This window comes from Vulpes lagopus, chromosome 5 (assembly GCF_018345385.1).
Source record: "Vulpes lagopus strain Blue_001 chromosome 5, ASM1834538v1, whole genome shotgun sequence".
In the NCBI taxonomy this organism is placed as follows: Eukaryota; Metazoa; Chordata; class Mammalia; order Carnivora; family Canidae; genus Vulpes; species Vulpes lagopus.
The window spans coordinates 64,064,968-64,079,890 of NC_054828.1; the positions used below are offsets into that span (position 1 = coordinate 64,064,968).

At 35.4% G+C, this 14,923-nt stretch overlaps 1 protein-coding gene across 5 annotated transcripts in view; it reads right to left on the reverse strand.

Annotated features, from left to right (window-relative positions):
• Nucleotides 1-14,923, reverse strand: part of USP15 (ubiquitin specific peptidase 15) — a 121,850-nt gene that overhangs the window by 91,688 nt on the left and 15,239 nt on the right. For all 5 annotated transcript variants that reach the window (XM_041755030.1, XM_041755029.1, XM_041755034.1 and 2 more), the window contains exon 2: nt 8,129-8,256. In XM_041755030.1, coding sequence (XP_041610964.1) covers nt 8,129-8,256 — 128 coding nt within the window. The remainder of the gene's footprint in view (nt 1-8,128; nt 8,257-14,923) is intronic.

Consider the following 14,923-nt stretch of genomic DNA (forward strand, 5'->3'; position numbering starts at 1 on the left):
ATAGTAGATGCAAATTAAGCATTAATTTTTTAAGCTCAGTTTTTTATTTTTATTTTATTTTATTTTATTTTATTTTTTATTTATGTAGTCATACAGAGAGAGAGAGAGAGAGAGGTAGAGACACAGGCAGAGGGAGAAGCAGGCTCCATGCACCGGGAGCCTGACGTGGGATTCGATCCCGGGTCTCCAGGATCGCGCCCTGAGCCAAAGGCAGGCGCCAAACCGCTGCGCCACCCAGGGATCCCAAGCTCAGTTTTTTAAACCCAGTTGTAATTTTTAATTCTTGCTGGGGAAACTAATAATTTGGAATATATTTTCAGAACCTGCTAAAGATGAAAGAAGCTTACATATTCTAAACCTTTATATGCATGAGACATATTACAGTAGACAACCACATTATCTCAGTCAGTTCTCCAAACAATCAATCCTATTAGATAGGTATCTCCATTTTGTATTGGAAAATATTTTCAGGGAAACTGAGTAACTTGCCCAAGATCATACAGAAAATTGCAGGTACTGTGAAAAGTGTTACTAGAAAACACTGCTCTCTCAGATAACTTTTTTTTTATTTTTTATTTTTATTTTTTATGATAGTCACAGAGAGAGAGAGAGAGAGAGAGAGAAGCATAGAGATAGGGAGAGGGAGAAGCAGGCTCCAGGCACCGGGAGCCCGATGTGGAATTTGATCCCGGGTCTCCATGATCGCGCCCTGGGCCAAAGGCAGGCGCCAAACCGCTACGCCACCCAGGGATCCCCTCTCAGGTAACTTTTCAAGACAATATTAGGTGGTAGATATCTCCAAATTAATCAGTAAACAGGTTCAGGTATTGATTAGCTTGCCGAAGGTTACACATACAGAAGACTATAGAAACTGGATTCAAACACAAACTGGTTTACTCTAATATATCCATTTTCTTTTACTATTAACAGACTGCCTTGAAGAAAACTTAGGAAAAGAATGAAAAGTTTAAAAATTAAGACTTTTATGCTGTTTCCCACAAATCAAGAGTGTGAGTAAATGATTTATGTATCAGAACCCAACAGTAATTTTGTATCTAATGTATCTAATGGACGAAATAAAACAATGAATTTATTTTTAAGGGAGGAGAATACCCTTAAGCTAAACACAAAAGAGCTGGTATTTGTTATTTCTGATATATTGATATATAGTTAATATACAATAAAATGCACATATTTAAAGTGAACTATTAGGTAAGACACAGCAAAGCAAATATGAAACCATCACAACCAAAATGATGAATATATTCATCTCCCTCAAAGTAGTCCTCCTAGTAGTCCTTTGTAATCTCTCCTTATTGTCTCTCCAAGTGTACTGCCCTGTCCCCAGAAAATCACTTATCTCTATTTTGCAACTATAGACTAATGTGCATTTTGTAGAATTTTATATGAAAATTAAGTCTGTTTTGTTACTACAGGCATTTTCTTGATTTTTAAAAAGATTTTATTTATTTATGAGACAGAGAGAGAGGTAGAGACATAGGCAGAGGCAGAAGTAGGCTCCCTGTGGGGAGGGAGCCTGATACGGTTCTCAATACTAGGACCCCAGGATCATGACCTGATCCAAAGGCAGACGCTCAAACACTGAGCCACACAGGTGCCCCATTTTCTTGAATCATTTATAAAAATTAGATGTACTGTTTTTGTTTGGCTTCCTTTACACCACATAATCATCTTGAGAGTCATCTTTGTTTTTACGTACCAACCAATACTTCATTCCTTTCAATTGCTGGGTAGGACTTCATCAGATGAATATACTATAATTTTCTTATCCATTCAGCTACTGATGGGCATTTGGAGTTGCTTCCAATTTTCTCTATTACAAATAACACTGCTATGAACATTCACATATCAGTATTCACATATGGATAATGCTCTCATTTCCTTTGGGTAAATATGTAGGAGTGGAATAACTGGTTTCTGTAGTAAATGTGTATTTAGCTTTTTTAAAAATTCCCTATTTCATTTCCAAAAACAGTATATAAAAGTACCACTTGTTTCACATCCTTTTCAACACTATTGGTCATTCATTTAAATTTTAATAATTCTGATACACATATAATAGTACTTCATTGTGGTTTTAAGCCTCATTTCTCTAATGACTAATATTGTTGAGTATCTTTGTAGTTTTTGAAAACTATTTTGTTGTTTTTTTTAAAGATGTTATTTATTTATTCATGAGAAAGAGAGAGGGGCAGAGACAGAGGCAGAGGGAGAAGCAGCCTCCCCGCAGGGACCCAGGGACCACCCTGAGCCGAAGGCAGATGCTCAACCGCTGAGACACCCAGGCATCCCTCCATTTTCTTTCAACTCTTTTGCCTACATTTCCCACTAGGTTTTCATGTTATCTTCATAAAGTTTTGAGAATTCTTTACTCTGAATATAAGTTTTTCATCAACTAAGTGAACTGCAAATATTTCCCCCACATTGTGGTTTGTCTTTTCATTTTTTTTTAACAGTATCATATGAAGAAGCTTTTATTCCTGATCAAACACAATTAATGGCATAAAGTTCCTTATTTCATCAACTATGCTTTTTGTATCACATTTTTTTTTAAATTTTTATTTATTTATGATAGTCACGCACAGAGAGAGAGAGAGAGAGAGAGGGAGGGAGAGGGAGAAGCAGGCTCCTTGCACCGGAAGCCCAATGTGGGATTCGATCCAGGGTCTCCAGGATCACGCTCTGGGCCAAAGGCAGGCGCCAAACCACTGCGCCACCCAGGGATCCCTGTATCACATTTAAGACACCTCCATAACACAATGTCACAAAGATTTTCTTTTTTTTTTTCCTGTTTTATAGTTTATATGATCTGTTTTGAGATTATTTCGTATACGATGCCAGATATGGATCAAAATTCAGTTTTGGGGTTTTGTTTTTCCAAGCAGATACCTAATGCTCAAGCAGCCATTTGTTTAAAAGACTATCCTCTCTCTACTGAGTGGATGTCCTTTTAGATTCTCTAATATGTTCAACTGGTCCTTATCTCACACACTACATACAAGTATTAAAACTGATCAAAGTCATAAATGTAACAGCTAGAATAAAACTCTTATTTTTTAAAAGATTTTTAAAATTTATTTTAAAGACACACACACAGAGAGGTAGATACATAGGCAGAGGGGGAAGCAGGCTCCATGCAGAGAGCCTGATGTGGGACTCGATCCCGGGTCTCCAGGATCACACCGTGGGCCAAAGGCGGCGCTAAACCGCTGAGCCATCCAGGCTACCCCCTATAAAACTCTTAGAAGCAAGCATAGATAGAAAAAATATAAACTGGACTCAGAATTAAAAACTTCTATACTCCAGGGCAGCCCTGGTGGCCCAGCGGTTTAGTGCCGCCTTCAGCCCAGGGGGTGATCCTGGAGAACCAGGATCGAGTCCCAAGTCAGGCTCCCTGCACGGGGCCTGCTTCTCCCTCTGCCTGTGTCTTGGCCTCTCTCTCTCTCTCTCTCTCTCTCATGAATAAATAAAATCTTAAAAAGATACAAAATAAAAATAAAAACTTCTATACTTCAAAGATACCATCAAGAAAGTAAAAGGGGATCCCTGGGTGGCTCAGCAGTTTAGCGCCTGCCTTTGGCCCAGGGCGCAATCCTGGAGTCCGGGATTGAGTCCCACGTCGGGCTCCCGGCATGGAGCCTGCTTCTCTCTCTGCCTGTGACACACTCTGCCTCTCTCTCTCTCTCTCTCTCATTCTGTGTCTATCATAAATAAATAAATAATTCTTAAAAAAAAAAAAAAGAAAGTAAAAAATCTACAGAATGGGAGACAATAAAAAAAAAAAAAAGAATGGGAGACAATTTTTGGAAATCATATACCTGATACATATTCCAGAATATATAAACACTTAAAACATAAGAACAAAAAGACAATCCAATTAAAAAGCAACAGGATCAGAATAGACATTTCTCCAAAAAACCGTATATAACCAGAACAGATAAGATACTTCGCATCATTAATCACTAGGGAGATACAAATCAAAATAATGAGATACCACACCATATCCAGTAGGATGACTATAATAAAAGGACAGACAATGGTGCTGGCAAGGATACGGAGAAACTGAAACCTTCATATATTGCTGGTGAAAATGTAAAATAGTGCAACTATTTTGGAATACAGTCTCACAATTCCTTAAATAGTTAAATACAGAGTTACTATCTAATCTAGTAATTGCACATCTAAGTATATGCAATTCATTAACCAGAAATTGAAAACAACTCAAAGATCCCTCAGTTGATGGATTAATTAAATGTGGTATATCCACAGAATGGAAAATTATTCATCCATAAAAAGCAATGAAATATTGATTCATGTTACATGGATGACACTTTAAAACTCTGTGTTAAGTGAAAATATTAAAGGCTACATACTATGATTCTATTTAGATGAAATGTCCAAAATAGGTAAACCCAAAGACAAGGTAGATTAGTGGTTGCTGAGGGTTGGGAATTTTTAGAGGGAAAGGAGAGTGATTAAAATATTGTGGAATTAGATAGTGGTGACGGTTGTACAACTTTGTGAATATACTAAAACCACTGAATTTTATAATTTAAAAGGATGAATTCTATGATAGGTAAATTCAATTTCAAGTTTTTTTCTCTCTCAATTTTTTAGATGCCTACTAGAAATGTGATTTGGAATTGTGTTGAATCTATAGTTTGAGGGGAGAAATTTGACAATATTGAGTCTTTGACCAACATGTATTCTCTATTTAGGTTTTAATTTCTATCTGCAATGTCTTCTACTTCTCAGTGTACAGGTCTTGCACATATTTTGTCAGATTTGCTCATATTTTATATTTTTTGATGTTACTATAAAATGTATTCTTAAAATGTCTATTCATGTTAGTGCTTTGTTAGCATATAAAGATACAACTGGGTTTCAAAACAGTGATCTTATGTTCCAGAAACATTTATTAGTCTTTAGAAGCTTTTTTTTTTTTACAAAAACATCTTATTTATTTATGTAAGAGTGAGAGCACACAAGCAGCGAGGAGGGGCAGAAGGAGCGGGAGAAGCAGACTCACCATTTAGCAGAGAGCCTGACTTGGGGTTTGATCCAGGACTCTGAGATCATGACCTGAGCCAAAGGCAGATACTTAACTAAGCCCCAGGTGTCTCTAGGAGCTTTTTTTATGGCGGGAGGGGGTGGGGGCGGGGGTGGGGGAGTAGATTCAATTAAATTTTCTACATGGACATAGCTGCCTGTGAATAAAAGCAAATTGATTACTTCTTCCTATACAATCTGTATGCTTTTTATCTCTTCTTGCCTTACTGCACTGGGTAGAGCAATTCCAATAATGTTGGCTGAAGAAAGGAGTGGACACTCTTGCCTTTTTCATGTCACCTGTAGGTTTTTCATATGCCCATCATGAGGATGAGGACGTTTCTATTTTACTCTTTTATCTTGCATGATATGTTACCTTTTAAATATATATCTCTACACGACATATATATGATTTGTCATGATTGCAGGTCACAACTGACTTGATTTATTAAACTTCTGTTTAGACAAGATATTGGTCTAGTTTTCTAGAAATGACTGTAAGATTTTGGTATCAAGGTAATAACGGTTTCATAGCATGAGTTGGGAAGTATTATCTCCTAATTTTCCGGAAGAGTTGTATAAAATAAGTATTTCTCCCTTAAATATTTGGTTGAACTCACCAGTGGCCCTACTTGGAAACCATTTCTATAATTCGGGCAATCTATTCTTTTGGAATGTGCTTTGGTAGTTCTCATATTTTTCATCTAGTTTATTGAATTTAATGGCATAAAGTTCATGATATTTCTTTATTGTCCATTTAATATTTGTGGATTCTGAATGTACTCTTATTACCTATCTTGTATTCCTGATATTGGCAATTGTGTCTTTCTTCTTTTTATTCTGATCAAACTAAATATGGATCAATTTTGTTATTTTCACAAAGAATCCGTTTTTTTTTTTTAAAGAATCCGTTTTTTTAATAATTGATACATATCACATTCATTTTGAAAAGAACCAGCTTTTAGTTTTATTAATTTTCTTTATTTCTCTCTTCTTTCTTTAATTTCTCTTCTGAATTTTTCTTCTTTTGTTTACATTTAATTTTTTCTTTTTTGGTTTCTTAAAAACCAATGTCACTGATTTGAGACTCTCATTTTCTTTATCTATATACTCACATATTATATAATTATATATTAACACTGCCACTCCAGCTTTCTTTTGATCAGTGTTAAGCACATGTACTACTTTTCTATTTGCTGCATAAAAAACTAATATAGTGGCTGAAAACAATACTTTTTTAAAAAAAGATTGATTTATTTTGAAAGAGAGGTGTGGCGGCGCAGAAGTGTCTTAAGCAGACTCTGTGCTGAGCGTGGAGCCCAATGTAGGGCTTGATCTCACAACCTGAGCCGAAAACCAAGAGCTGGATGCTTTACAAACTGCACTACCCAGGCACCCCGAAAATACTTATTTTCCATCTCACAATTTTGTGGGCTACAAATTCAGGTGGGCTCAACTGGATCCTCCACTTTAAGGCTCATAAGGCAGAAATCAAGATGTCAGATGGGCTGATCTCCTATCTGGGGAAGACTCTGGGGAAGAATCTGCTTCTAAGTCCATTTGGATTGTTGGCAGAATTCTCCTATCTGGGAAGACTCTGGGGAAGAATCTGCTTCTAAGTCCATTTGGATTGTTGGCAGAATTCAGTTCTTCACGGTGCCAGGTTTGAGGTGGTCTGTTTCCTTACAGGCTGTGGGCCATGTCTGTCTCTGTTCCTAGAGGACACCTGCCTTTCTTCTCACATGGCTTCTTCCATTTTCAGACCAGTAATGATACACTGAGTATTTCTCATGCTTTAAATCTCTGACTTCTGCCAACAGCTTTTAGATTAGATTAAAACCACTGGGATAACTTCCCTTTTGCTATACAACATAAATTATCATGGGAATGATATCTCATTCTATTCACAGGCTATTCCAGTTTTCTAAGGGGGAGATGATTATATACAAGTCACTGAGAGTCAGTCTTAGAATTCTGCTTACCATAATATGGCATACCTTTCTCAATTTCTTATAATCCATGTGTATCTTTATATTAAAAGGTGGACTTTCTTGTAGGAAGTTACAACATAGTTAAGACATAGTTATGTCTTATTTTTAAATTCAAGCTCTACCTCTAATTGGGAGTATTTAATGTGATTATTCATAAAGAAAAAATTAAATCTATCATTTTGTTGTTTTGTATTTGTTCATTTGTTCATTATTTTTTCTACTTAAAATATTTTTAGACCCTCTGTATATCTCTAGGTCTCTGTGTCTCCTGTCTTTTGCTGGTCATTCCTATCTGGTATTCTCTCCTGAAAACTCTGGTGGCCCGGGTCTCCCTGGACTCCAAACTCTTTCTTCAACTAAGGGAGATTGCCAGGGTTTACACAGGTTTCCTTTTCTGCGCCTTGTCTTGAACACTCTTTTCAATACACCAAGCTGAGGCAATCATACAGCTTACCTCATCTGTTTCCTATCTCTTAAGGATCACTGTTCTTTGTTGCCTGGTATCCAATGTTTTGAGAACCATTATTTTATATATATTCTGTCAAGGTCTTAGTTTGCTCAGGTAGAAGAATAAATCGAGTCCCTGTTACTCTATCTTGGCCAGAAATGGAAGTTCTGGTTCTTAGGTTTTATTCTCTTCAAATGTAATGAGAGGTATAGAAGACTGGTCAGTGAGGGCTGTAGAAGACTGATGCAAAAATTCAAGAATGTAAACATGTATCAGTGCTCCCAAACTTAAAAAAACAAAGTCATGTGTCCATTAGGAAAAATAATAACAATACAGCATCTCCCCCAAATTATAAGATAGTACTTTCTTACATTTTTCACTTAAAGGTTTAAATAATAACTAACCATTCTTACATAATAAATGAAAAAGTCTGTCATGCTACAGAGTAATAACTAATTATGATAGAATAATCTGAGTACATTAGGTCAAATATATAATACAAAGAAATTTTTCTAATTTATCAATTTGTTTATGTTAACATTTTCCATAGTACATATACTGACTATAACATACTCAAATGAACACATTTACAACCTGACCGAAGAAAGTAAATAATGACCTTTGAGAAGTCCAGAGTTATCAATGGGTCCAGGATATACATTTTGATCTCCCATCTGGTATTTGTCCCAACTGTCAAAGCCAACATATTTTTTCCACTGTTTAAACCAGCGACTATCGACTAGGTACCTAAAAAAAAAAAAAAAAAAAAAAAAGAAAAAGAAAAAAATCAGTAATGGAAAATACCTCTAACTATAGGAACAACAGAGAAGCTATCTTTGATACTTCATTTTATTTATTTTTTTAAGATTTTATTTATTCATGAGGGAGAGAGAGAGAGAGAGAGGCAGAGACACAGGCAGAGGGAGAAGCAGGCTCCTCCATGTAGGAAGCCAGATGTGGGACTCGACTCGATCCCAGGTCTCCAGGATCAGGCCCTGGGCTGAAGGTGGTGCTAAACCGCTGAGCCCCCCGGGCTACTCCTATATTTCATTTTATATTAAAATACATGTCTACTTCAAAGGATTATTGAAAATAACTGTAATGTGACTTAGTTTCAGGAAAAAAATATTTCACTTATAAAAAGTGTTATTTCAAATGTTCTATAAATATATACTATTTGAGAACAACTGTTATATACATTTTTTAAAAAATCCTTAACAACACCTCTTTAAAAATGCAATAGCTAGTCAACAAAACATTTGACAACTGAACAAAAATTCAAATGGTAATCCTAAGAATCAATCAAAACAAATTTTAAAATACATGGTAAAATATAAAGAAATATGAAAACGGTTCCTTTGCAAAAAACTTACAAAGACAGTATATTAATTTTATATATTTTACTTTATCTTTTTGAAGATAAGGAAAGTGGATTATTAAAGGCTTGCAAGACTGATAATAATAATCATAATAAATTTAAAAAAATTTTAAATTAAAAAAAAATTTTAAATTAGCTTCTTTACCAACAAAAGTTAGTAACAATACTGCCTTCATCTATTTCTCATAAAATCTACTGGGGCAAGGAGGAGAGGTTTTTTTTTTTTTTTTTTATTGGTTTCGAAAGTGCGGTACATCAGGCACTGTAAGCATTACTAAAACTTCTCATCAGATGACAAGTGACAGAAAAAGTAAAATAATGGTGCTCTAGCAAAGAAAGCATTAAAAAAATCATAAACCTAAAAAATGTGACAAATTTATTCTGACTATATTTATACCCACTATGAAATACTGCTTTGCTACATACTCAATTATTTTAGATTCTTTTGCAGTCGGGACGCCTGGGTGGCTCAGCAATTGAGCGTCTGCTTTCAGCTCAGAGTGTGATCCTGGGATCCAGGATTGAGTCCCACATTAGGCTCCTTTAAGGGAGCCTGCTCCTCCCTCTGCCTGTGTCTCTGCCTCTCCCTCTGTGTCTCTCATGAATAAATTAATAAATTTTTTTTTTTAAAAATTCTTTTCCAGAAACATTTTCCCCACATTCAACCAGGTTCAATCACAAACAAAATCAAAAGTAAAGGTTAACAAGATGTTTAAAGCCCACATGTGTACTAACATAGGTAACCAAGTTTTTTTGGAGATCATTTGAATGTATCTGTGCTTACTACACACAGCACTAAGTACAGGAATGAAATCCTAGTTATACAGTTTAAATAGTTATATCTGAAAATGTCTGAAGCAAAGGCACCAACCTAACAAAATCCCACAATTCCTAGGGAATGGTCTTCAGCAGTTTAATTCCCTTAACATAAGTATTGCAGAATTATCTATATACCAGTATTCCAAACCTACTATATCAGGATTATGTAACAGAAAGCCCCCAAACTGCAGAGTTTGAAACTTCTGAAGAAAAAAAGTTCAGAGACTAAGTCTTAAGGAAATCCTAATTCTAAAATAAAGAGATTAAAGCAGCAATAACTTTATATGTTAAATAATAAAGAAAATTATACTTAATTATGTATTAGCCACTGAAGGTTTTTTAGACACCCTTCTGTGACTTAAGATATTCACACATTTCATTTGCTTCTTTGCAAATTAAGGTCATACTATGTGGCCTTTCTCCTGTTCCATCTATTTTTTTTAATCATTGTGCTAATTTCATAGTATCTTTATTACTTTAATCATGGTTTTTTTAGGGCACGTTCCCCTAGCTTGCTGTTATTACAGACTGTCTTACCTATTCTTGGCCATTTGTTCTTCCAAGTGAATTTTATTTTTATTTTTAAAATAAAAATTATTTATTTACTTCATTTATTTATTAATCTAATTTATAGATTATTAATACTATAAATAACAATGCGATTTATAAAACGTACATTAAAACTATTTGGGAAATACTATCAAATTTATATTTATATTTACTTAAAATATATTTCTAAAAGATGGGATTTTATATCCCAAAGTATTTAATAAATCCTTTACTATTATGAGTACTATTCATCTGTTGCTATATTTCTAGTTCAACTCTCTTTCCTAGATCTTGAAGTGACTACTTTCTTTATAATGATACTATGATGAGAGAAGATTCTCACATCTGACGGATAGTTATCTGCCTTCAACTGAAAAGGCCATCATATTTCTTTCATAGGCAACCTATATCATATTTGTAGAATCCTGTAATAATGAAATATGAGGGAAATATAGGAAAAACCAGAAACATCTATTACAGAAATAATATGTAAACTTCTTAGGTGTGCTCAAGGAAGATAACAATATTAAATGAAGTAACAACTAAATAAAAAAATTATTTCAAGACATTTACATAGACTTGTACTATAAAAACTGTACCACTAATCTGTGGATCTGCCAAAATGTAAGATTCCTCAATTTTAATTGATAAGAGCCTACAACAGAATCAACAGTTCTCAAAAATTACAAGTAAGTGAACAAAGACCTGACTGACACATTCTCAACAGTACTCCTAATCCTTGGTATGCTATTAGGATACAGACGGGACCAATTTTAGCTTCCAAGGTTTGTTGTTGTTGTTTTCTTTTTTAAATAGCCTGAACTATTCATAAAGATATTTTATGACTTTTACTCTTAAATCTCTAAGAAAGAGTAGGAGTCATCAAATAACAATGTTTCTAAACAGTTATAACTATGATTTTAAGATGAAGTCTAAAATCCTTAACATTGTCTTGCATGATCTATCTATTCTTGTCTGTCTAGTCTCAACTGGTAATATTTTTCATTGTGCTGAGATCTAACTACAATAATCTTCTTTCAGTTACTAAACACTCCATTTCTGCCTTATGGCTCCATCTGCCTAGACTATTCTCCTACTGCTCCCAACATCTATTTAATTCCTATCATCTTTCAGAAAAACTATATGTCACTTTCTCAGGGAAATCTCCCACAAGCCTTTCCCATTTCCTTTCAAACAGCGTGGAAAAGGAGAAATATGATGACCGTATCAGCCTACTAAATACCAAGACTGCTTATTAAGGTAAAGAAATTGCTTTTAATAACAAAATAACTAACATTTGAGCTTTACTCTCAGGCCAGGTGCTATTTGTAAGCACTCTAATATACTGGTTCACTTACTCCTTTAACTCCTCAATAATATGGGTACTAGTATAATTTCATAGGCACACAGAAATAACTTGACCAAGGTTACAAAGTAAGTTAGTGCTAGACCTATGATTTAAAAAATGTGATACTGGCATAGAGAGAAGCAAAAAGATCAATGGAAACAGCACAAAGAAACAAGAATTGGATGCAAGTATATGGAGAACTATGATACGTGTCAAGAGCATCATTATGAAGTAGTGGAGAATGATTTGGCTAAGTATATGGGGAAAAGAATTTGAGCTCTGCCTCACAAATACAGCCAGTTCTACTCTAATGTTTGTTTTGAAAACCTGAATATGTTAAAGGATTGATATGGTAGGGAACAGTAGCACAAATTTTAGTATATGCTTAAGCACTACTTTAAACCCTAAGCAGGGCCAGGGCTATTGCAAGGTGAGAGATGCCTAGAAACCCTAATAAGGAAGTGCCTCCTTAAATCCTGCCCCCAAGTGCCTAGACCGCTTTACTGCAGTCTTAACTCTGAAACAAACATAAGGTGAATGTAGAAAACTACCTAGCTGTACTGAGCCACATAGGAAGGCACAAAACACACTTCAAATATTTTTTTTTTTAAGGGCAGGGCAAAGGGAGAGGGAGAGCGAGACTCTTAGGCAGGCTCTATTATCAGGACAGAGCCCCATGTGGGGCTCAATCTCATGACCATGAAATCATGACCTAAACCAAAATCAAGAATCATTTAACTGACTGAGCCAGCCGGGCACCCAAAACACTTCAAACATCTTCCCATATGTTATGAGCCACACTCTCCACATCTGCTGTTACAACTTCTTGGCAGATTTAAGAAAACTTCCTTCCACCACTTCACAATAACTCAAGCTGCAACCCTTTAAATCCTACTTCCACAAGTCAACTTCGTCCTTTTCAAAATAAAAGTGCCTTATTTACTGTGGTAATTATGTATTTCTTAACCATCTAACATATATAAAACCGTGCTACCATTTTTAAATGTTTTTTAATGTATCACTGACAAAAATTTTTTGAGTTCTGTGTCCCAACCCCACTTCCCCCATATGCTTGGTGTTTTTTATTGCATGATTTTGCATATAACATGGTGATTTTTAGGAACACATGCTATGTTACAGAACTAACCGTACAAAAATAAGTTATAGTTAGATTAAAAATGTAAATGTGAAAGTAAAAGTATAATTTTTAAAAAAATATTAAAAAAAATCTTATTACCTTAGTATATAGAAGAGTTAAAATAAAAAGCAAAAATCTTAAAGACTGATAAACTTGCCAAGGTTAAAATTAAAGTCTACCATTCAACAAAGACACCACCAAGAGATTAAGATACAGATTGGGGAAGATACTTACACTCCAGATAACTAACAAAGGATTAGAATACATAAAGAACTCCTTTAAACTGATAAATTAAAAAGAAAAAAATAAGAGGGGAAAAAAAAAGAAGCAATTCACGGAAGAAAAAATCAGAATGGCCTCTATCCATGAGCGTCTGCTTAATCCCATTAGCAATGGGAAAAATACAAATTAACACCATATCATCTCATTAAGCTGATACACACAAGCATGTGTACATGTGTCCACAATATCAAGTTGTGGAAAAGATATGTAGTACTAGGTACTGGTATACTGCCAAAGGGAGAATAAACTAGAAACTTCACTTTGGATGGTAGTTTGGCAACATCTATTAAGGATAAAGATGTACAGGGATGCCTGGGTGGCAGAGCGGCTGAGCATCTGCCTTTGGCTCAGGGCGTGATCCTGGTATCCAGGATCAAGTCCCACATGCGGCTTCTTATAGGGAGCCTGCTTCTCCCTCTGCCTGTGTCTCTGCCTCTGTGTGTGTTTTTCTCATGAATAAATAAAATCTTAAAAAAAAAAAAAGGATATATGTACATACCATACAAGCATGTATTGCCATAGCTAAGGTTTATCCTACAGAAACGCTCATACATATTTACAAAATTACAACTATAATATATAGTGCAGCATATTTTCTAAGAATGAAATGGTAGAAAAAAACCCTAATATCCACTATTCATACCCCAAAATATTACACAAAAATTATTAATGAAAAATACAACTCTATGTATTAGGATAAATCTCAAAACTACAATGTTGAAGCAAAAAAATCATAAAAGGATACATGTAATATAACACAAATGTATGAAGAGAACAGATGTGCACACAGTGCTGACTACAGAAAATTTAAGGCATGCCACAAACATATATACTATTTACAGATTCATGCATACATATTAAAATATATACATAAAATAATATGTAAGTAACTTAAAATAATAATAATAATAATCTATTTCAAGATGGTGGCTCCCTCTGATAAGGGAGGAAAGAAGATGGGATTAGGGAAACACACAGGGACATTCAACTGCTTCCATAATGTTTCACTTCTTTAAGAAATGTGTGCAATAAAAGACATGAAGAGAAATCTCACAGAGGAAGACATGGACATGGCCAACAAGCACATGAGAAAATGCTCTGCATCACTTGCCATCAGGGAAATACAAATCAAAACCACAATGAGATACCACCTCACACCAGTGAGAATGGGGAAAATTAACAAGGCAGGAAACAACAAATGTTGGAGAGGATGCGGAGAAAAGGGAACCCTCTTACACTGTTGGTGGGAATGTGAACTGGTGCAGCCACTCTGGAAAACTGTGTGGAGGTTCCTCAAAGAGTTAAAAATAGACCTGCCCTACGACCCAGCAATTGCACTGTTGGGGATTTACCCCAAAGATTCAGATGCAATGAAACGTCGGGACACCTGCACCCCGATGTTTCTATCAGCAATGGCCACAATAGCCAAACTGTGGAAGGAGCCTCAGTGTCCATCGAAAGATGAATGGATAAAGAAGATGTGGTTTATGTATACAATGGAATATTACTCAGCAATTAGAAACGACAAATACCCACCATTTGCTTCAACGTGGATGGAACTGGAGGGTATTATGCTGAGTGAAATAAGTCAATCGGAGAAGGACAAACAGTGTATGTTCTCATTCATTTGGGGAATATGAATAATAGTGAAAGGGAATATAAAGGAAGGGAAAAGAAATGTTGGGAAATATCAGGAAGGGAGACAGAACATAAAGACTCCTAACTCGGGGAAGCGAACTAGGGGTGGTGGAAGGGGAGGAGGGCGGGTGTTGGAGGGGAATGGGTGACGGGCACTGAGGTGGACACTTGATGGGATGAGCACTGGGTGTTGTTCTGTATGTTGGTAAATTGAACACCAATAAAAATTAATTAAAAAAAAATGTGTGCAATAAATGTTTTG